The sequence below is a fragment of the Bombina bombina genome, chromosome 2 (assembly GCF_027579735.1).
Source record: "Bombina bombina isolate aBomBom1 chromosome 2, aBomBom1.pri, whole genome shotgun sequence".
NCBI lineage: Eukaryota > Metazoa > Chordata > Amphibia > Anura > Bombinatoridae > Bombina > Bombina bombina.
Genome location: NC_069500.1, coordinates 679650511 through 679672572, shown reverse-complemented (window position 1 = coordinate 679672572; position 22062 = coordinate 679650511). Strand labels below are relative to the sequence as shown.

Below are 22062 nucleotides of genomic sequence, written 5' to 3'. Positions count from 1 at the left end.
TCCACATAAAAAGCAAATTGTGGTCTCAGGGCCGCCTTAGGTTGGAGAAGGCTTTGTTAGATGATTTTGTCTAGTAAGACAGGATTATTTTAATAAACATCTTTAAATAAAAGTCAGGGGTGACCAAGTTAGAAATGTCATGCATGTTTTAATGACATCAGTGCATATGTAAGAAAAATTTAAATTAATTGCACAAAGTCTAATAATAATTGAAATCGAAACAGAATTATGTAAAACACTCTTTTGTTTTAAATTGTCCACTTGTAGAGGTGCATTATATACATGTGCAAACACATGTGCACACTTCTGTAAAATAGAAAATCACACACATCTTGATATCTACTGGTCATCCCTTAGAAATCTGCTAGCAGAATGAAATGTATCTTTGTGGGCACAACTGACTCAAAGCTAATGCTCTAATGGTCTTAAAAATGAAGGAACTGTATATGCTGGGCCCTCACATCTGTAATGTACCACAGACCTCTTTCACACCAAAGGTTAACAAGGGTCATTCTTACTTCATATGATAACCCTAACTTGTAAACCTTCAACACCCAACATGTGAAATGCTGTGACAATTCAACTGCGTCACTGCAACATTTTGTTAATAAATCAAAGTAACATACCACTACTGCTTCTCCTCCCTGTATTGTCAAAGATCCCAGAAGTCGTTTTAACAATGCTGCTACCCCAAGGAGGGGACTCTGGTGGTTGAGGAGCTTCCGGACTTGCTGGTTGCTTTTCACTATGACTTTCAGAGATGGATACTGGGATAAAAAATAGCAGATTTAGAGTACAACATATGTGAGGCGAAAACTGTTCATAAGATGTGCAATTTTGTGAATCACTCTGTACAGAAAATATTTATGCATGAATTTACATCAAAACACTTGGCAATAGGTCAGCTTTTTCTTTCTTGCATAAAAAACATTTTTGACAGATTTTACTCTTTAGAAAAGGAAAACAAACAATTTGTATGCTCTTGGGATGTGTCACTGTCCACCAATAGAAGTGTGGGAGTTGTCATTAGTTTGTTCCTAGGGATCTGTTTACAGACATGCATCTCCTGTTAATTTAAATGTTCATTATGAACAAGGTACTACACAAAAATAAAAAGGATTACCATGGAAGGATGGAGTTTAAAAAACAAAACAAACTTAAAAAAAAAAAACCCTAAATAAGTTGTAGAAGGGACACGTGAAAAATCAACAGCCCTAAACAGAAGTCTTGGGATACACAAGCTTATTAGATAACGTGTACCTTCTGAAAACATAAATTAAAAATCCAATCTTCACAGATGGAGATTCCAAGATTTTTAAGTTACCTTTAATTATGTGTTACAGTGCTTTAAACTTTTTATCTAAAGGGACAGTAAAGTCAAAATTAAACATTGTGATTCAGACAGTACATGCAGTTTTAAACAGCTTTCCAAATTTACTTCTGCTAAAAAAGTGTCAGACATGTTTAACAGGCTAGTAATGAGACAAGCAAGCTTGGAAAACACTTTAATGAAAAACACACAATTTGCAAAAACGGTACTGTGCCTTTAAGAGAAAAAAAAGGCATACACAAACTGCAAAACAGGTTAAACAAGCTTAAAATTTTCTGAAATTTTAACAGTGTACCTACTAAGCTTTAGAGGGATTGCACCACAAGTAAATAAGCAATTAACTCCCAATGGACAAAACCGGATTGAAAAATGTCTACCTGCCCTTAAGGAACGATAAAATGATGTTAAAGCTTCGATTAGGCCCTCAGGAGAATATCAGGACCTCAGGAGAAGTTGCTTGCTGCTAGACAGTATAAATAAATGCGCAACAGAGGCACAAAAATAGGCCCCGCCCACCACACTCGATGTGGCTGGGGCATACACAAATCCAACAAACTTTGTCTGAAAGCCATGTGGGTTATAACAACCCCAAATAAGCCAAATGAACCCTCATGCAAAGTCCCATCAATAAAAACTGTTACTCCCAGAACACCCAAACGTTTGTCCCAATCTCTCATACAAACTGAGTGCCCCAAAAAACAAAGTAAGCCCTTTATGCAAGCTAGTAAAGCCTCTTAAACACTAGGATTACGGCTTCCCCTTCCCCTAAAGGGGATACTGTCAGCCTTTCTGAGTTAACACAGTCTCTGCAGAAAAATGACTGAACATACCTCATTGCTGTATAGCAAGAACCGTTCCTCACACTGAAGTTTTCCTGTACTCCTCAGCTTCTGTGGGAACAGCAGTGGACCTTAGTTACAAATGCTAAGATCATCATCCTCCAGGCAGAAATCTTCATCTATGTCCTGCCTGAGAGTAAATAGTACAACACCGGTACCATTTAAAAATAATAAACTCTTGATTGAAGATAAAATAAAAACTAACAGTTTAACACCTCTTCTCTTTACCCTTCCTGCTTAGAGCCAGCAAAGAGAATGACTGGGGGGTGGAGTTAAGGGGGAGCTATATAGACAGCTCTGCTGTGGTGCTCTCTTTGCTACTTCCGGTCAGGAAGGACAATATCCCACAAGTTAGGATGAATCTGTGGACTTGGTACATCTTGCAAAAGAAAACATCAAACTTGTAGAATTTAGAAAAAGTATGTAAGGAGGAGCAGGTAGCCGCCTTACAAATCGGATCCATAGAGGCCTTGTTGTTAAAGGCCCAAGAGGAAGCCACTGCTCTAGTAGAATGAACCTTAAGTCTCTGAGGAGGTTTATGTCCCGCTGTCTCATAAGCTAAGCAGATAACACTCCTTAACCAAAAAAAAGACAAGGAAGTCGCAGAGACCTTCTGTCCCTTACACTTCCCAGAATAGGCAACAAACAAGTAAGGAGTTTGTGTAAAATCCTTAGTAGCCTGAAGATAGAACTTCAAGGCTTGCACCACGTCCAAATTATGAAGCAAACGTTCCTTCAGAGGAGGAGGATTAGGACACAAGGAAGGAACCACAATCTCTTGATTTATGTTGCGGTCTGACACGACCTTAGGAAGAAACCCTAACTTAGTACGTAGGACAGCCTTATCAGAATGGAACACCAGATAAGGAGGCTCACATTGCAAAGCGGCAATCTCTGAAACTCTGCGCGCAGAAGCAATAGTCAGTAGAAAAAGAACCTCCCAGGACAACAACTTAATGTCAAATTTCATGCATAGGCTCCGTTGCAAAATCTTAAGAACCAGATTCAGACTCCAAGTAGGAGCCGAAGATCTGAACACAGGTCTGATCCTAATCGGAGCCTTAACGAAAGACTGAACATCAGGAAGCTCTGAGAGCCTCTTGTGCAGTAAAACAGACAAGGCCGAAATCTGTCACCTCAGGGAACTGGCCGAGAGACCCTTCACCAGTCCATCCTGGAGAAACAACAGAATCCTGGCAACCTTAATTTTATGCCAGGGAAATCCACGCTCTTCCCACCAGAATAAGTAGGTTATCCACACCTTATGATAGATGTGACGAGTAACCGGCTTACAAGCTTGAATTTGAGTATCAATAACTCTCTCAGAAAACCCTCTCTTGGCAAGGACTAAGCGTTCAATCTCCAAGCAGTCAGCCTCAGAGAATCTAGATTTTGATGAACAAAAGGATCTTGTTCCAGCAGATCCCTGCGACAAGGTAACCTCAATGGAGGAGAAGATGACATCCTCACTAGATCCGCGAACCATATCCTGCGCGGCAACGATGGAGTAATCAGTATTACTGACACCTGCGCCTGCTTGATGCAGGCCACTACCTGAGGAAGGAGTGGTAATGGCGGAAAAAGGTAGATTAGTCGAACTAAACCACTCAGTCCCAGAGTCCGTCAAGCCCAAACAACCTCCGAGGAGTCAGCCCCGTGGATCACTGCTCCCATTAAGGTACCTAGCCAAGACAAGGACCGATATCTGCCCCCAAATAGGGGAACAGAATCTCAAGAAAAATACAAAGGATTATTCCACTCTGAACAACATAGAACAACCCATGGTTGTCGTACAATAGCAACGCCCAGGGAGACGAACTCCCTAGAAACCGAAGAAAAAAAGATCCATACACAGGGAAACATGTCCCAAAAAAGGAATCGAGGAACACCCTCATATCCCTGACCCTGAACCATACCCAAAGGTATTCCAGGAAAACCATGAGTTCCCTGATGCCTCATAACAGATCTAGATTTGCAAGCTAGACAGCAGAGACAGCAGAAATAGGATACCTATTCCAGCAGCTAGTAAAGAGTTCTCCAAAAAGAACACCCACCGTCTGAACAGGAACTCCCAATGACCAGCTTCCAGATAGAAAGCTGACTCACCGTTGCTAAACCCAAACACAGAAGGCATTTCAAAGCTTGCTAACACCCAGTCAAATTGCAATTAGCCGTAGCTGGTTACACCCTCAAAGTGCAATAGCTGTAGTTGGGTTCAACTGCAAGCCTTCCAAAGGCTCACAGCCCTCTGAATATTGGGCTTCAAGGAGAGCCCCCTCCCAGCACCGAACGCCTACGGAAAGGAGGACATCCAAGACCTCCCACAAAGGAGAGAAACCTACTCTAAGGAAAATGGTCAACCTTGCATAGAGTGACCGAACCCCAATCTTCCCTCAAGGATAATGGTCCCAGCCCAAAGGCTAGTAGAGACCAGAATCCCAGACTTCTGGAAGAGAAAGGAAGGGTCAATGTAGGAAACAAAGCTCCCGGTTAGACCGCTTACAACAAACGGTATGTTACCCTGAGTCAGGATAGACATTGTGCTCGGGTACGAAATCCCCTACACGACTGTCTTCTCTAAGAACAAGGAACACATCTCAAGGGAAGAAGGCCTTCAGACACTCAGCATCCATATATCAGAATCCAACATATAGCAGGAGCCCCATATGGATCAAACTCTCATCCTCCCGCTGCAGAAACTGAGGAACCAGACACTACATCGCAATTCTTCTTCCAGGATTCTGGAACGCAAGTAAAGACCCTTACAAGGCAAGACCCACAGGTTACTCCCAAAACTAAGGTAACTCCGAACCTGGAGAACCCTACCCCTGCTCTAGAAGAGAAGGCAAATAAACTACATAAACCTACCCTACCATAGAGGCAAGACCCCTCGGCCATATTGCCAACCCAGGTGAGGATACCTGGAGTCTACAGGAACAGCGTAAATGCGCCAGAAGACCAGTAGGGAACCATCAGAAGGACCTTAAGCCTAAGCCACAAAATGAGGCATCTCTCACAGAGCCCCAGCCTCTACGGAGAGAGGCCCGCAGGACCACAAACATCTAGTGTGAGATCGAATCGTCCACACCCATCCAAGGAGAGACACGGACCTGGGTCAGGGTCCTCGAAAAAGGAATCAAACAAAGATCCAACTTCCAGAGGAACCCTAAGCTGCCTCCTACAAAGAGGAACGCACCTCTAAGGTCCGTAGACTTGGCGATCTAGCAATAGCCTCAAACCCAAGAGTCATAAAGAACTTCCTTAACGGTCTAAGATTCAGCACCCAGGGCACCTGGATCGCACAGAAATCTCGTAGGCAAGCGTTAATACGTGCTACACACACAGGCAAGGGAGCAACCAACAACAGAAGGCGAATAAGAACCCTGTACCCTGCTCGCCATCCGAACTTAAGCCACTGCCCATGAAGCCCCCAACGGAGCATCGAGGATAAATGGTCAACTACCTGACCCCAGAAGGGCGGCTCTCCATAACCGACCTCGCCCCTTCACTGACAAGCCCCAAGGCTAGAGTTTCAATGAAGATGGAAATACACCCTAACGTAGAGACCATGGTCAGACCAAGGGTAATGGAAGAGACAACAGCCAAAGATCCTTGAAGGATCTTTCAAAATCTTCTTTAAGCAGGCAACAGCTGGAGCTTCGCAGCTCCCCACCATATGATCCACCCAAGGCGGGAAGGAAGGAAACTCTGCCACTGCAATAAAATGCTTAATAGGCTAAAGAGTCAGCGTCCGGAAGAACCTCGAGTGAAAATGCAAATTAGTAATCACTCGGCACACCAGACCACATGGATCACACTCATCTCCCACTCAAAAATGCATAAACGGTTCTGAGTCGCCGGGGACCTGAAGAACCATGATGATGTCTGCAAAAACAGATCCTTATCCCAGGAGAGAAGCCCGAACAGCCAAACTAGATTGGCACTTATAACCCTCAGTTCGGAGGGGTTGTATTTAAACAACAGGCCTCATACTTCGGTAGGATCTGAGCCCAGAGTCCATAGAATTGGCCAAGAGACATTCAAAATCCAGCAGGATTAATCAGCACCACGAGGGTGACATGAACCCTGGTAACAGCCGAAAAAAGTATCCGACCAGTACCTGCCTGGTATAAGGACTCTCTAGAACTGCCCAAGGTCCAAGAAAATTTGTCCCGAAGGATCGATAACTGAACTAGAAAAACATAATTCTATTATTCAACAAGTGCGCAACTTCCGAGAAAGTGCCCACGCGACCTAAGCCGCAAGTATCGGTTCCAGAGAAGAATGTTCATAAAAACGAAATTCTAACAGACATGAGCTTAAGAAAAAACAAATTAAACACATCCATCCGGATCAAAAAATAAAATGAAGGCAGCACCCATCGGTTGAATGCCCAAGGTAAATGAGGACGACAACGGAACCAGATGATTAAAAGCCCCATTCACCCAAGCTCAGAACTGGAACCGAAAAACATTAAGCAAAAGAAAAACTTCATCCCCCAAATGTCATATCCATTTTGCCGTCCAGCTTCTAAGGCCGCGGGATCCCTTGGCCCACTAGGACTGGGATTCTCCAACATTGCCAAAACATCTCTTAAGAGAACACGAAGGCGAGCCAGCATATAACAGAAGGCAAAATCATCCCTCGTCAGATCAACTGAAGACCATGGCTCCGAGATAGGGCCCCTGAAGCCTTAGGGGCCAAAGGTTTTCCCAGAAGGCTGAACTGAATCGGGCGATCCCACGCTCGACGGGCCCTGGTTAACGGAACAAGGACAGTATCTTAGAAATACTTAACTTTGGAGATATAAATGATTCAGCGCCATAGAAATGGCCATGCCGAACCATGCTGTAACCTCTGGTGGAAACAAGCCACCCTCCAGAGAAGGAGTACAGGCCATAGGGACACCTGCTTGCAGAGCCGGGAAATGGACTGGGACACTCGCTTCACGGATCATGGAAACCTCGGAGCTCCCTGCTTCAGGAGAAGAGAGTACTCTAGAACGGCAATCGGAACATAACTGTTGGGCATTGATTTCCCGGGCCATTTCATATTCATCACAAGACACATCCTCCGTATCGAAGGCATTCGTGTTGCGCATATCAGAATCTTCCATAATCTTGGGATTACAAAAATGACAAAAAACTGGCACCCTTCAACACCCCCAATGGCTGGGGCACTCACCACCTCCAGTGACCCAGACAACCCACGAGCAAGACTCTCTTGGTCGCAAACAGTCAGCATACGGAAGTGAGAAACAACGTAACCGCACCCGTCACAAGGTGCACCGTGCCAGTCACGAAAAGGGCGCGCAATCTGGAAAGATTGCATCATTAAAATTAGGCCATTATGTTCCGTAAAGGCCGTGAGCCTAAGTATAGCTACACATTTGCAGATAGAACCATATAACAAACATCAATAACCCTCTTAAGGAGATATTAACCCATGATTCCTTATTAAAATAAAAGGAGTCCCACTGGGACCCTACGTTGTTTAGTTAACATTACATTCACATATCGAAAAAAGGTAGGCAGCGAAACTCATCAATGCTGATTACCATGGAGCTGTTAATATGAGTCGGGATGGGTTCGCAGGAAAACTCTCCCTGCATCTCCGGACTAACTTTCATCCATGCTCTCACTGAGAGGCTGACAGGATTACATAAAACTCCAGTCCCATTGCAAAGAGTACTGCCCTCCATGAGAGACTCGAACTTCTGACACTTCTCTGCCAACCTCCTGTGACAAAAGGCAAAGAATGACTGAGGGATGAGGGAAGTGGGGAAGGTATTTAAGCCTTTGGCTGGGGTGTCTTTGGCTCCTCCTGGTGGCCAGGTTCTGTATTTCCCAAAAGTAATGAATGCAGCTGTGGACTCTTCCCTTTTTCAGAAGAAAATGACACACTCTAATTCATTAGAGCATGTAATTATAAGACTATCGCACCACTGTATGTTTATCCCCGCATAGGCAGTAGAAATGCTGTCTGGGAACTGCAGAGCACTATTGGCCCAAGTGGAAACTTCCGCTAATCCATTCAGCAGCGCTAGTCGCACGAGTCAGATGTGCAAATAGTGCTGCTGATAGGATCAGCTGCGATTTCCGCACGAGACCAGCAGAGCTCCGTGTATTGTACTAGCAATACCTTTACTGTATGTTTAACCCCTTTCCAGGACATAAACACAAAGTAGTGAAGAGTTGATAGTCTTAAAATGACAGGCTCCAATGAATTAGTGCATGCAATTTTATTTGACTATTATGGCCCTTTAAGACATAAATTTCACAGCGTTTTGTTACATCACTAATGTCATAAAAAAAGCCATTTCCACATATTTTCTCTAGTCTTATTTTGTCACAATAACAGCATAATTTAATAGAGTTTATAAGCTAGATACTTTACTCTCAAATTCACAATTATTTACCTGTCACATCAACAGATGAAAGCAGATTTTCCTTACAACTAGATACGTCCTTGGGATTTGAAGAGGGGCCTGTAGAAACATTAGGTGTCTGGGCGCCTTGACTTTGTGAATGATCTATGTGCACTTCATTATTAGCGCCAGCAACTGGATTAGAATGGCCGTCTACAGGGAAGAAAAAGTTTGTGAAAACAACTCACACTAATAACGATGTGAACTATTAATTTATCTTCCAATTCAAGCGTACTGGTAAATACATACAAGAAAGATAAATAGTCCTACATGTATTCATATGACTGCTTTTGTTTTCCAAGCTTTCCATACTACACAGATAACATATATGACTTTCCGGTTCCTATCTGTTTTATATTTTTTGATAACAACTAGACAAACTAGTTGTAACTGAGAGTACAACAAAGTATAAAGAGAGAATAATTCCACTAAGTATTATCAGACTTAACTCTACTTGTATCAAAAAAGTGTTCAAAATAATAAAATCGTTCCCAATCATTCATACATTAAAGTTTATTAAGTCAACTAAGGAACTCACACTCATACAGTAGCAAAGGCTGTGAATTAAAACCACTTAACTCTGTGGTTTGCATAATAGCTATTAAATAAGTATGTCCACTATTAAATATCCTCAATCCGTAATGAATTAGTACTAACTAAGCCCTTACAATCCGAGGGCTGCATTAATATTATTATATAACAGTAAAGGATTAGAGGACATAAATTCAACCACTTATTAATCTATTTTCCACAAGAGTAAGCACATTAAAAACAAAACAACAGGAGAGACTGAGCTGCCCCTGTCAGACCCCTTTTATATTTTATATTTTTTGATGGCAAATTGCACATGAGTGCACATCTTTTCATTATTAAACCTTAAAAAGGAAATTTATGCTTACCTGATAAATTGATTTATTCTACAATACGACGAGTCCACGGATTTCATCCTTACTTGTGGAATATTATCCTCCTGCTAACAGGAAGTGGCAAAGAGCACCACAGCAGAGCTATATATATAGCTCCTCCCTTCCCTCCACCCCCAGTCATTCGACCGAAGGTTTAGGAAGAGAAAGGAAAAGCTAAAAGGTGCAGAGGTGACTGAAGTTGTAAAAATAAAATATAATCTGTCTTAAAATGACAGGGAGGGCCATGGACTCGTCGTATCGTTGAAGAAATCAATTTATCAGGTAAGCATAAATATCCTATTATATATTCTACAAGATACGACGAGTCCACGGGTTTCATCCTTACTTGTGGGATACAATACCAAAGCTACAGGACACGGATGAAAGGGAGGGAAAAGACAGAGACCTAAACGGAAGGCCCCTCTGCTTGAAGAACTCTTCTCCCCAAAACAGCCTCAGAAGAAGCAAAAGTATCAAATTTGTAAAATTTGGAAAAAGTATGAAGGGACGACCAAGTCGCAGCCTTACAAATCTGTTCAACAGAAGCATCGTTCTTAAAGGCCCATGTGGAAGCTACAGCCCTAGTAGAATGAGCCGTAATTCTTTCAGGAGGCTGCTGTCCAGCAGTCTCACATGCCAGGCGGATGATACTCCTCAGCCAAAAAGAAAGAGGTAGCCGTAGCTTTCTGACCCCTACGCTTTCCAGAATAAACAATGAATAATGAAGATGATTGACGGAAATCCTTAGTCGCCTGTAAGTAAAACTTCAAGGCACAGACCACGTCTAGGTTATGTAACAGACGCTCTTTCTTAGAAGAAGGATTAGGACACAAGGAAGGAACAACAATTTCCTGATTAATATTCTTATTTGAAACAACCTTAGGAAGAAATCCAGGTTTAGTACGTAAAACCACCTTATCAGAATGAAATATAAGATAAGGCGAATCACATTGCAACGCTGAAAGCTCAGAAACTCTTCGAGCAGAAGAAATAGCAACTAAAAACAGAACTTTCCTAGATAACAATTTAATATCAATGGAATGCATGGGTTCAAACGGAACCCCTTGAAGAACTTGAAGAACTAAATTCAAACTCCAGGGAGGAGTAATTGGTCTAAATACAGGCTTAATTCTAGTTAGAGCCTGACAAAAAGACTGAACATCTGGCACATCTGCCAAACGTTTGTGAAGCAAGATTGACGAAGCAGAAATTTGTCCCTTTAAAGAACTTGCTGATAACCCTTTCTCCAATCTTTCTTGGAGAAAAGACAGAATCCTGGGAATCCTAACTTTAATCCATGAGTAACCCTTGGATTCACACCAATAAAGATATTTACGCCATATCTTATGATAGATCTTTCTAGTGACAGGCTTTCGAGCCTGTATCAAAGTATCGATGACCGAATCAGAGAATCCTCGCTTAGATAAAATCAAGCGTTCAATATCCAAGCAGTCAGTTGCAGAGAAATTAGATTTGGATGCTGGAAAGGACCTTGAATGAGAAGGTCCTGTCTCAAAGGAAGTTTCCACGGTGGCAGAGAGGACATGTCCACTAAATCCGCATACCAAGTCCTGCGTGGCCACGCAGGCGCTATCAGGATTACTGAAGCTCTCTCCTGTTTGATTCGAGCAATCACGCGTGGAAGGAGAGGAAATGGTGGAAACACATAAGCAAGGCTGAATGACCAAGGCACTGCCAAGGCATATATCAGTTCGGCCTGGGGATCCCTCGACCTGGATCCGTAACGTGGAAGCTTGGCATTCTGACGAGATGCCATCAGATCCAGTTCCAGTCTGCCCCATTTGTGAATCAATGAAGCAAACACCTCCGGATGGAGTTCCTCCTCCCCCGGTTGAAATGTCTGATGACTTAGAAAATCCGCTTCCCAGTTTTCTACTCCTGGGATGTAGATTGCCGACAGATAACAAGAGTGGGCCTCCACCCATCAGATTATCTTGGATACTTCTATCATTGCTAAGGAACTCCTCGTTCCCCCCTGATGATTGATATATGCCACAGTCGTGATGTTGTCCGACTGGAATCTGATGAATTTGACCAAAGCCAACTGAGGCCATGCCGGAAGCGCATTGAATATTGCTCTCAGTTCCAGAATATTGATTGGAAGTAGAGACTCCACCTGAGTCCAAACACCCTGAGCCTTCAGGGAATTCCAGACTGCACCCCAGCCCAGAAGACTGGTGTCCGTTGTCACTATCACCCACGAGGGTCTGCGGAAACACGTCCCCTGGGACAGATGATCCGGCAACAACCACAAAAGAAGAGAGTCTCTGGTCTCTTGATCCAGATTTATCTGAGGAGATAAATTCGCATAGTCCCCATTCCTGATGGCCGAGGATCGGATTGAAGTGCTCGGGAAGTATTTAGAATCTTTGTTTTTTGACCTCCGTCAGAAATATTTTCATGTCTACCGAGTCTATCAGAGCCCCCAAGAAGGGAACCCTTGTCCTTGGAACTAGTGAACTCTTTTCCATGTTCACCTTCCAACCGTGAGTTCTCATGAAAGACAATATTTTGTACGTGTGAGATTTTGTCAAATGATAAGATGACGCCTAAATCAGAATATCGTCCAGATAAGGCGCCACTGCTATGCCCCTCAGTTTGAGAACCGCTAGAAGAGACCCTAGAACCTTTGTGAAGATTCTGGGTGCTGTAGCCAACCCGAAGGGAAGAGCCACAAACTGATAATGTTTGTCCAGGAAGGCAAACCTTAGGAACTGATGATGATCCTTGTGAATAGGGATATGAAGGTATGCATCCTTCAAGTCCACGGTAGTCATATATTGACCCTCCTGGATCATTGGTAAGATTGTTCGTATAGTCTCAATCTTGAATGATGGAACTCTGAGAAACTTGTTTAGACACTTGAGGTCTAAAATGGGTCTGAAAGTTCCCTCTTTTTTGGGAACCACGAAAAGATTTGAGTAAAACCCTTGCCCCTTTTCCAGTTTTGGAACGGGACAAACTACTCCCATGGTAGAGAGGTCTTTTACACAGCGTAAGAACGCCTCTCTTCTTATCTGGTCTACAGATAATCGTGAAAGATGAAATCTCCCTCTTGGGAGAAAATCCTTGAATTCCAGTTCATACCCGTGGGTCACGATTTCCAGTGCCCAAGGATCCAGAACGTCTCTTGCCCAAGCCTGAGCAAAGAAAGAAAGTCCCGGATCGGGGGGCCGCCCCTTCATGCTGTCTTAGTAGGAGCAGCGGGCTTCTTGTATTGTTTACCTTTATTCCAAGCCTGGTTGGGTCTCCAGACTGACTTGGAATGAGCAAAATTTCCTTCCTGCTTTGTGGAGGAAGAGGAAACAGAGGATCCTCTCTTAAAATTTCGAAAGGAACGAAAATTATTCTGTTTACCCCTTATCCTGAGGAAGGGCATGGCCTTTACCTCCAGTAATATCAGAAATGATTTCCTTCAATTCAGGCCCGAATAGGGTCTTACCCTTAAAAGTAATAGCTAAAAACTTAGATTTTGATGACACATCAGCAGAGCAAGATTTGAGCCATAACGCTCTACGCGCTAAAATGGCAAATATCCTGCATTTTTCGCCGCTAATTTGAAAAGCGGCATCAGTAATAAAAGAATTAGCTAGCTTGAGAGCCTTAATTCTATCCAAACTGTCATGTCATCTAATGGAGTCTCAACCTTCAGAGACTCTTCTAGAGCATCAAACCAAAAAGCTGCTGCAGTAGTAACTGGAACAATGCAAGCTGTAGGTTGTAAAAGAAAACCCTGATGAATAAATAATTTCTTTAGAAGACCCTCTAACTTTTTATCCATAGGGTCTTTAAAAGCACAACTGTCTTCAATAGGTATAGTTGTACGCTTAGCCAGGGTAGATATAGCTCCCTCCACCTTAGGGACCGATTGCCAAGAGTCCCGAATGGTGTCTGATATGGGAAACATTTTTTTAAAATTAGGAGGGGGAGAGAACGGTATGCCTGGTCTATCCCATTCCTTTTTTACAATTTCCGAAATTCTTTTAGGAACCGGAAAAACATCAGTGTAAGTAGGTACCTCTAAATATTTGTCCATCTTACACAATTTCTCTGGTGGTATCACAATAGGGTCACAATCATCCACAGTCGCTAAAACCTCCCGAAGTAACAGGCGGAGGTGTTCAAGCTTAAATTTAAAGGACATCACGTCCAAATCTGTCTGAGGTAACACATTTCCTGAGTCTGAAAGTTCTCCCTCAGACAGCAATTCCCTGACCCCCAACTCAGAACACTGTGAGGGTACATCGGAAATAGCCAATAAAGCATCAGAGGATTCCGTATTCACATTAATACCTGACCTACTGCATTTACCCTGTAACACTGGTAATTTAGATAATACCTCTGTAAGGGTAGTTGACATAACTGCAGCCATCTCCTGCAGAGTAAAAGAATTAGACGCACTAGAGGTACTTGGCGTCGCTTGTGTGGGCGTTAAAGGTTGTGACACTTGGGGAGAATTGGATGGCATATCCTGGTTCTCTTCAGATTGAGAATCATCCTTAGGCACACTTTCTTTACCTAAAATATGCTTTTTACAATATAAGGCCTTTTCAGTACAAGAGGTAAACAATGTAAGAGGGGGTTCCACAATGGCTTCTAAACACATAGAACAATGAGATTCCTCAATGTCAGACATGTTGAACAGACTAGTAATAACCACAATAGTCGTCAAACACTTATTTATTGATTTAAACAATTTTTTGAGAAACGTGTACTGCGCCTTTAAGGAATAAAAAAGCGCACAAATTTTCCAAAACTGCTTCAAAACGTTAATTTACTCTTAAAAATTAACTACACCTAATCAATGGCTCCAAAAATTATTGCACCCCAAGAGTAATGGGAGAAATTAACCTCTAAAAGATATTTATAGACACAAAAATGTTAGATTTGACAAAAATAACCCCTGCACCTCGCCACAGCTCTGCTGCGGCGCCTGCCTGCCCCCAGGGTACTGCAAAATGACTCTAAAACGATCCGGCAGAACACCAGTCTAGGCTCAACCGGAGCTAATGCCTGCTGCCTTCTCAGCCAAAGTAAAGTGCGCGTCTGAGCGCGCGAAAATAAGCCCCGCCCATCATGGACGTCGATCGCATAGGACTGCACAACCGCATGGAGAAGCGGTTTAGACAAAAAGAGCCATGTGGGAACTGTTAAACCCCTAAGCACACACAACATAACAGCCATACTGTTCATTTGACATAAAAAAAATGTTAGCTGTACTCCCAGTGTCCCTTTATAATGCTTGATAAATGCTTTAGCCCAATATTTTCAATAAAAGAAAATAAGCACAGGTTTCTCAGTAATTACCCTTTGTTTTACAGGTCTACTGCTTACCCCTTCCCTTGCAGGGAAATAAATGTCAGCCAGTTCTGATATACCAAGTCTCCTCAGAAATAAAGGGGCTTGCACATACTCAATGCTGCTTGTAGCATGAAACCGTTCTCCACACTGAAAGAATGTCTCTTGTATTTACACTTCAGGGAAGCTCTGTGGGAACCAACATTGGATCTTAGTTACATCTGCTAAGATCATCAACCTCAGGGCAGAAATCTTCTTCCATATCCCCCTGAGGAAAATAGTACTCACCGGTACCATTTAAAATAAAACATTTCTTGATTGAAGAAACTAAAACTAACACCTCACTTTACCTCTTCCTAGTACTAACACAGGCAATGAGAATGACTGGGGGTGGAGGGAAGGGAGGAGCTATATATACAGCTCTGCTGTGGTGCTCTTTGCCACTTCCTGTTAGCAGGAGGATAATATCCCACAAGGATGAAATCCGTAGACTCGTCGTATCTTGTAGAAGAAATATAGGCACCTAGTATAGATCAATGCAGATGGAACAAATCTGTTTCAAGGGACAGTATACACCAATGTTCATAGACCTCCATGTAATAGACAGTACTATAAAGAATAATATGCATAGATACGGATATAAAAATCCAGTATAAAACCATTTAAAAACTTACTTAGAAGCTTACAGTTTAGCTCTGTTGAAAAGGTTACTGGAACACCCACTGCAAGTAGAAAATAACTGACACTCTCCCCCCCCCCCCTTCCCCTTCCTTTGCATATGAAAAGACCCTTTACACAAACAGAAGCAAGCTGGAGTAGGTATACATCAGTATTCTCCTAAAAATCTTTGGGGCTTGGTTAGGAATCAAACTCAGAGCAATGTTATTTAAAAAAATAAGCAAACTATCCATTTTAAAAAAGAAAAAAAAAAATTTATGCTTACCTGATAAATGTATTTCTTTTTGACACAATGAGTCCACGGATCATCTTAATTACTATGGGATATCCACCTCCTGGTCAGCAGGAGGAGGCAAAGAGCACCACAGCAGAGCTGTTAAATAGCTCCTCCCTTCCCTCCCACTCCAGTCATTCGACCGAAGTTAGAAAGAGAAAGGAAAAGCCAAGGTGCAGAGGTGTCTGAAGTTTACAATAACCCACAACCTGTCTAAAGAACAGGGCGAGCCGTGGACTCATTGTGTCAAAAACGAAATAAATTTATCAGGTAAGGATAAATTTTCTTTTCTTTTTTAAGACACAATGAGTCCACGGATCATCTTAATTACTAATGGATTCAATACCCAAGCTAGAGTACACGGATGATACGGAAGGGACAAGAGTAGGAAACCTAAACGGAAAGGCACCACTGCTTGAAGAACCTTTCTCCTAAAAGCGGCCTCAGCCGAGGCAAGAGAGTCAAACTTGTAAAACTTTGAAAAAGTGGGAAGAGAGGACGCAGTTGCAGCCTTGCAAATCTGTTCCACAGAAGCTTAATTTTTGAACGCCCATGAGGAAGCAACAGCCCTCATGGAATGATCCGTAACTCTCTCTGGAGGCTGCTGTCCAGCAGTCTCATATGCAGAACGTAAGATACTCTTCAGCGAAAAAGAAAGAAGTAGCCATAGCTTTCTGTCCCTTGCGTTTTCCTGAGAAAAACCACAAACAAAGAAAAAGACTGACGACAGTCCTTAGTCGCCTGCAGGTACAACTTTAAAGCACGGACCACGTCCAAATTGAGCAGAAGTCTTTCCTTCTGAGAAAAACATAATTTATGCTTACCTGATAAATTCCTTTCTCCTGTAGTGTAGTCAGTCCACGGGTCATCCATTACTTATGGGATTATATCTCCTCCCTAACAGGAAGTGCAAGAGGATCACCCAAGCAGAGCTGCTATATAGCTTCCTCCCCTCTAACGTCATACCCAGTCATTCGACCGAAACCAAACGAGAAAGGAGAAACTATAGGGTGCAGTGGTGACTAGAGTTTAATTTAAAATTTAGGACCTGCCGTAAAAACAGGGCAGGGCCGTGGACTGACAACACTACAGGAGAAAGGAATTTATCAGGTAAGGCATAAATTATGTTTCTCCTGTTAAGTGTAGTCAGTCCACGGGTCATCCATTACTTATGGGATACCAATACCAAAGCTAAAAGTACACGGATGACGGGAGGGACAGGCAGGACCTTTACATGGAAGGAACCACTGCCTGAAGAACCTTTCTCCCAAAAACAGCCTCCGAAGAAGCAAAAGTGTCAAATTTGTAAAATTTTGAAAAGGTGTGAAGTGAAGACCAAGTTGCAGCCTTGCAAATCTGTTCAACAGAGGCCTCATTTTAAAGGCCCAAGTGGAAGCCACAGCTCTGGTAGAATGAGCTGTAATTCTTTCAGGAGGCTGCTGTCCAGCAGTCTCATAGGCTAAACGTATTATGCTACGAAGCCAGAAGGAGAGAGAGGTAGCCGAAGCCTTTTGACCTCTCCTCTGTCCAGAATAAACGGCAAACAGGGAAGAAGTTTGTCGAAAATCTTTAGTTGCCTGCAAATAAAATTTCAGGGCACGGACAACGTCCAGATTGTGCAGAAGTCGTTCCTTCTTTGAAGAAGGGTTAGGGCACAATGATGGAACAACAATCTCTTGATTGATATTCCTGTTAGTGACTACCTTAGGTAAGAACCCAGGTTTAGTACGCAGAACTACCTTGTCTGAATGAAAGATCAGGAAAGGAGAATCACAATGTAAGGCAGATAGCTCAGAGACTCTTCGAGCCGAGGAATAGCCATTAAAAACAGAACTTTCCAAGATAACAGCTTGATATCAATGGAATGAAGGGGTTCAAACGGAACACCCTGTAAAACGTTAAGAACTAAGTTTAAGCTCCATGGCGGAGCAACAGTTTTAAACACAGGCTTAATCCTGGCCAAAGCCTGACAAAAAACCTGAACGTCTGGAACTTCTGACAGACGTTTGTGTAAAAGGATGGACAGAGCTGAGATCTGTCCCTTTAACGAACTAGCAGATAAACCCTTTTCTAAACCTTCTTGTAGAAAAGACAATATCCTAGGAATCCTAACCTTACTCCATGAGTAACTCTTGGATTCGCACCAATGCAAGTATTTACGCCATATTTTATGGTAAATTTTCCTGGTAACAGGTTTCCTAGCCTGTATTAAGGTATCAATCACTGACTCCGAGAATCCACGCTTTGATAGAATCAAGCGTTCAATCTCCATGCAGTCAGCCTCAGAGAAATTAGATTTGGATGTTTGAAAGGACCCTGAACCAGAAGGTCCTGTCTCAGAGGCAGAGACCATGGTGGACAGGACGACATGTCCACTAGATCTGCATACCAGGTCCTGCGTGGCGACGCAGGCGCTATTAGAATCACTGATGCTCTCTCCTGTTTGATCCTGGCAATCAATCGAGGAAGCATCGGGATGGGTGGAAACACATAAGCCATGTTGAAGACCCAAGGTGCTGTCAGAGCATCTATCAGAACTGCTCCCGGGTCCCTGGACCTGGATCCGTAACAAGGAAGCTTGGCGTTCTGGCGAGACGCCATGAGATCCAGATCTGGTTTGCCCCAACGCCGAAGCAGTTGGGCAAATACCTCCGGATGAAGCTCCCACTCCCCCGGATGAAAAGTCTGGCGACTTAGGAAATCCGCCTCCCAGTTCTCCACGCCTGGGATGTGGATCGCTGACAGGTGGCAAGAGTGAGACTCTGCCCAGCGAATTATCTTTGAGACTTCCATCATCGCTAGGGAACTCCTTGTCCCTCCCCTGATGGTTTGATGTAAGCCACAGTCGTGATGTTGTCCGACTGAAACCTGATGAACCTCAGAGTTGCTAACTGAGGCCAAGCCAGAAGGGCATTGAGAACTGCTCTTAATTCCAGAATGTTTATTGGAAGGAGTCTCTCCTCCTGAGTCCATGATCCCTGAGCCTTCAGGGAATTCCAGACAGTGCCCCAACCTAGCAGGCTGGCGTCTGTTGTTACAATCGTCCAATCTGGCCTGCTGAAGGGCATCCCCCTGGACAGATGTGGCCGAGAAAGCCACCATAGAAGAGAATCTCTGGTCTCTTGATCCAGATTCAGCATAGGGGACAAATCTGAGTAATCCCCATTCCACTGACTTAGCATGCACAATTGCAGTGGTCTGAGATGCAGGCGTGCAAAAGGTACTATGTCCATTGCCGCTACCATTAAGCCGATTACCTCCATGCATTGAGCCACTGACGGGTGTTGAATGGAATGAAGGACACGGCAAGCATTTAGAAGTTTTGTTAACCTGTCCTCTGTCAGGTACATTTTCATTTCTACAGAATCTATAAGAGTCCCCAAGAAGGGAACTCTTGTGAGTGGCAATAGAGAACTCTTTTCTACGTTCACCTTCCACCCATGCGACCTTAGAAATGCCAGAACTAACTCTGTATGAGACTTGGCAGTCTGGAAACTTGACGCTTGTATCAGAATGTCGTCTAGGTACGGAGCTACCGAAATTCCTTGCGGTCTTAGTACCGCCAGAAGAGAGCCCAGAACCTTTGTAAAGATTATTGGAGCCGTAGCTAACCCGAAGGGAAGAGCTACAAACTGGTAATGCCTGTTTAGGAAGGCAAACCTCAGGTACCGATAATGATCCTTGTGAATCGGTATGTGAAGGTAGGCATCCTTTAAATCCACTGTGGTCATGTACTGATCATAGGTAAGATCGTCCGAATAGTTTCCATTTTGAACGATGGAACTCTTAGGAATTTGTTTAGGATTTTTAAGTCCAAGATTGGTCTGAAGGTTCCCTCTTTTTTGGGAACCACAAACAGATTTGAGTAAAACCCTTGTCCGTGTTCCGACCGCGGAACTGGGTGGATCACTCCCATTAGTAAAAGGTCTTGTACACAGCGTAGAAACGCCTCTTTCTATATCTGGTTTGCTGACAACCTTGAAAGATGAAATCTCCCTTTTGGAGGAGAAGCTTTGAAGTCCAGAAGATATCCCTGAGATATGATCTCTAACGCCCAGGGATCCTGGACATCTCTTGCCCAAGCCTGGGCGAAGAGAGAAAGTCTGCCCCCCACTAGATCCGTTTCCGGATCGGGGGCCCTCACTTCATGCTGTCTTAGGGGCAGCAGCAGGTTTTCTGGCCTGCTTGCCCTTGTTCCAGGACTGATTAGGTTTCCAGCCCTGTCTGTAGCGAGCAACCGTTCCTTCCTGTTTTGGAGCGGAGGAAGTTGATGCTGCTCCTGCCTTGAAGTTACGAAAGGCACGAAAATTAGACTGTCTAGCCCTTGGTTTGGCTCTGTCTTGAGGCAGGGCATGGCCCTTACCTCCAGTAATGTCAGCGATAATTTCTTTCAAACCGGCCCGAATAATGTCTGCCCTTTGAAAGGTATGTTAAGCAATTTAGATTTAGAAGTCACATCGGCTGACCAGGATTTTAGCCACAGCGCTCTGCGCGCTTGAATGGCGAACCCGGAGTTCTTAGCCGTAAGTTTAGTTAAGTGTACTACGGCATCAGAAATAAATGAATTAGCTAGCTTAAGGACTCTAAGCTTGTCTGTAATCTCATCCAATGTAGCTGAGCTAATGGTCTCTTCCAGAGACTCAAACCAGAATGCCGCCGCAGCCGTGACAGGCGCAATGCATGCAAGGGGTTGTAATATAAAACCTTGTTGAACAAACATTTTCTTAAGGTAACCCTCTAACTTTTTATCCATTGGATCTGAAAAAGCACAGCTATCCTCCACCGGGATAGTGGTGCGCTTAGCCAGAGTAGAAACTGCTCCCTCCACCTTAGGGACCGTCTGCCATAAGTCCCGTGTGGTGGCGTCTATTGGAAACATTTTTCTAAATATAGGAGGGGGTGAAAAAGGCACACCGGGTCTATCCCACTCCTTGTTAACAATTTCTGTAAGCCTTTTAGGTATAGGAAAAACGTCAGTACACGTCGGTACCGCAAAATATTTATCCAGCCTACATATTTTCTCTGGAATTGCAACCGTGTTACAATCATTCAGAGCCGCTAATACCTCCCCTAGCAAAACACGGAGGTTCTCAAGCTTAAATTTAAAATTTGAAATGTCTGAGTCCAGTTTACTTGGATCAGATCCGTCACCCACAGAATGAAGCTCTCCGTCCTCATGTTCTGCAAATTGTGACGCAGTATCAGACATGGCTCTATTATTATCAGCGCACTCTGTTCTCACCCCAGAGTGGTCGCGTTTACCCCTAAATTCTGGCAATTTAGATAATACTTCAGTCATAACATTAGCCATGTCTTGCAAAGTGATTTGTATGGGCCGCCCTGATGTACTTGGCGCCACAATATCACGCACCTCCTGAGCGGGAGACGAAGATACTGACACGTGAGGAGAGTTAGTCGGCATAACTTCCCCCTCGTTGTCTGGTGAAATTTTCTTTACATGTACAGATTGGCTTTTATTTAAAGTAGCATCAATGCAATTAGTACACAAATTTCTATTGGGCTCCACATTGGCCTTTAAACACATTGCACAAAGAGATTCCTCTGTGTCAGACATGTTTAAACAAACCAGCAATGAAAGTAGCAAGCTTGGAAAATACTTTTCAAATAAATTTACAAGCAATATAAAAAACGTTACTGTGCCTTTAAGAAGCACAAAGAAACTGTCACAGTTGAAATAACAATGAACCAAATTAGTTATAGCAACCAAATTTTCACAGTAAATGCATTAAGTTAGCAAAGGATTGCACCCACCAGCAAATGGATGATTAACCCCTTAGTACCCAAAAACGGATAACAAATTAATATAACGTTTTTATCACAGTCAAAAGCACAGTCTCACAGGTCTGCTGTGAGTGATTACCTCCCTCAAAACTAGTTTTGGAGACCCCTGGGCTCTGTAGAGACGTCCTGGATCATGGAGGAAGAAATAGGAAGACTGTGACTGAATTTTTACTGCGCAATAAAGCGCCAAAATAGGCCCCTCCCACTCATATTACAACAGTGGGGAAGCTCAGTAAACTGATTTTATTCATAAATAAACGACAGCCATGTGGAAAAATAATGCCCAACAAGTTTTATCACCAAGTACCTCAGAGAAAAACGATTAACATGCCAGTAAACGTTTTAAAAATAAAATTATGAAATGTTATTAATAAGCCTGCTGCTAGTCGCTTTCACTGCAGTGTGGGCTCAAATATAAGTTAAATGTATACAGTATTTTCTTAGTGAAGTTCCATTCCCCAGAAATACCTCAGTGTAAACATACATAC

General features: G+C 43.3%; 1 protein-coding gene across 1 annotated transcript in view; it reads right to left on the bottom strand.

The window, feature by feature from the left end:
• Positions 1-22062, bottom strand: part of DENND4C (DENN domain containing 4C) — a 474079-nt gene that overhangs the window by 139090 nt on the left and 312927 nt on the right. Inside the window, 2 exon segments of the mRNA XM_053702651.1 lie at positions 627-767; positions 8588-8749. Coding sequence (XP_053558626.1) covers positions 627-767; positions 8588-8749 — 303 coding nt within the window.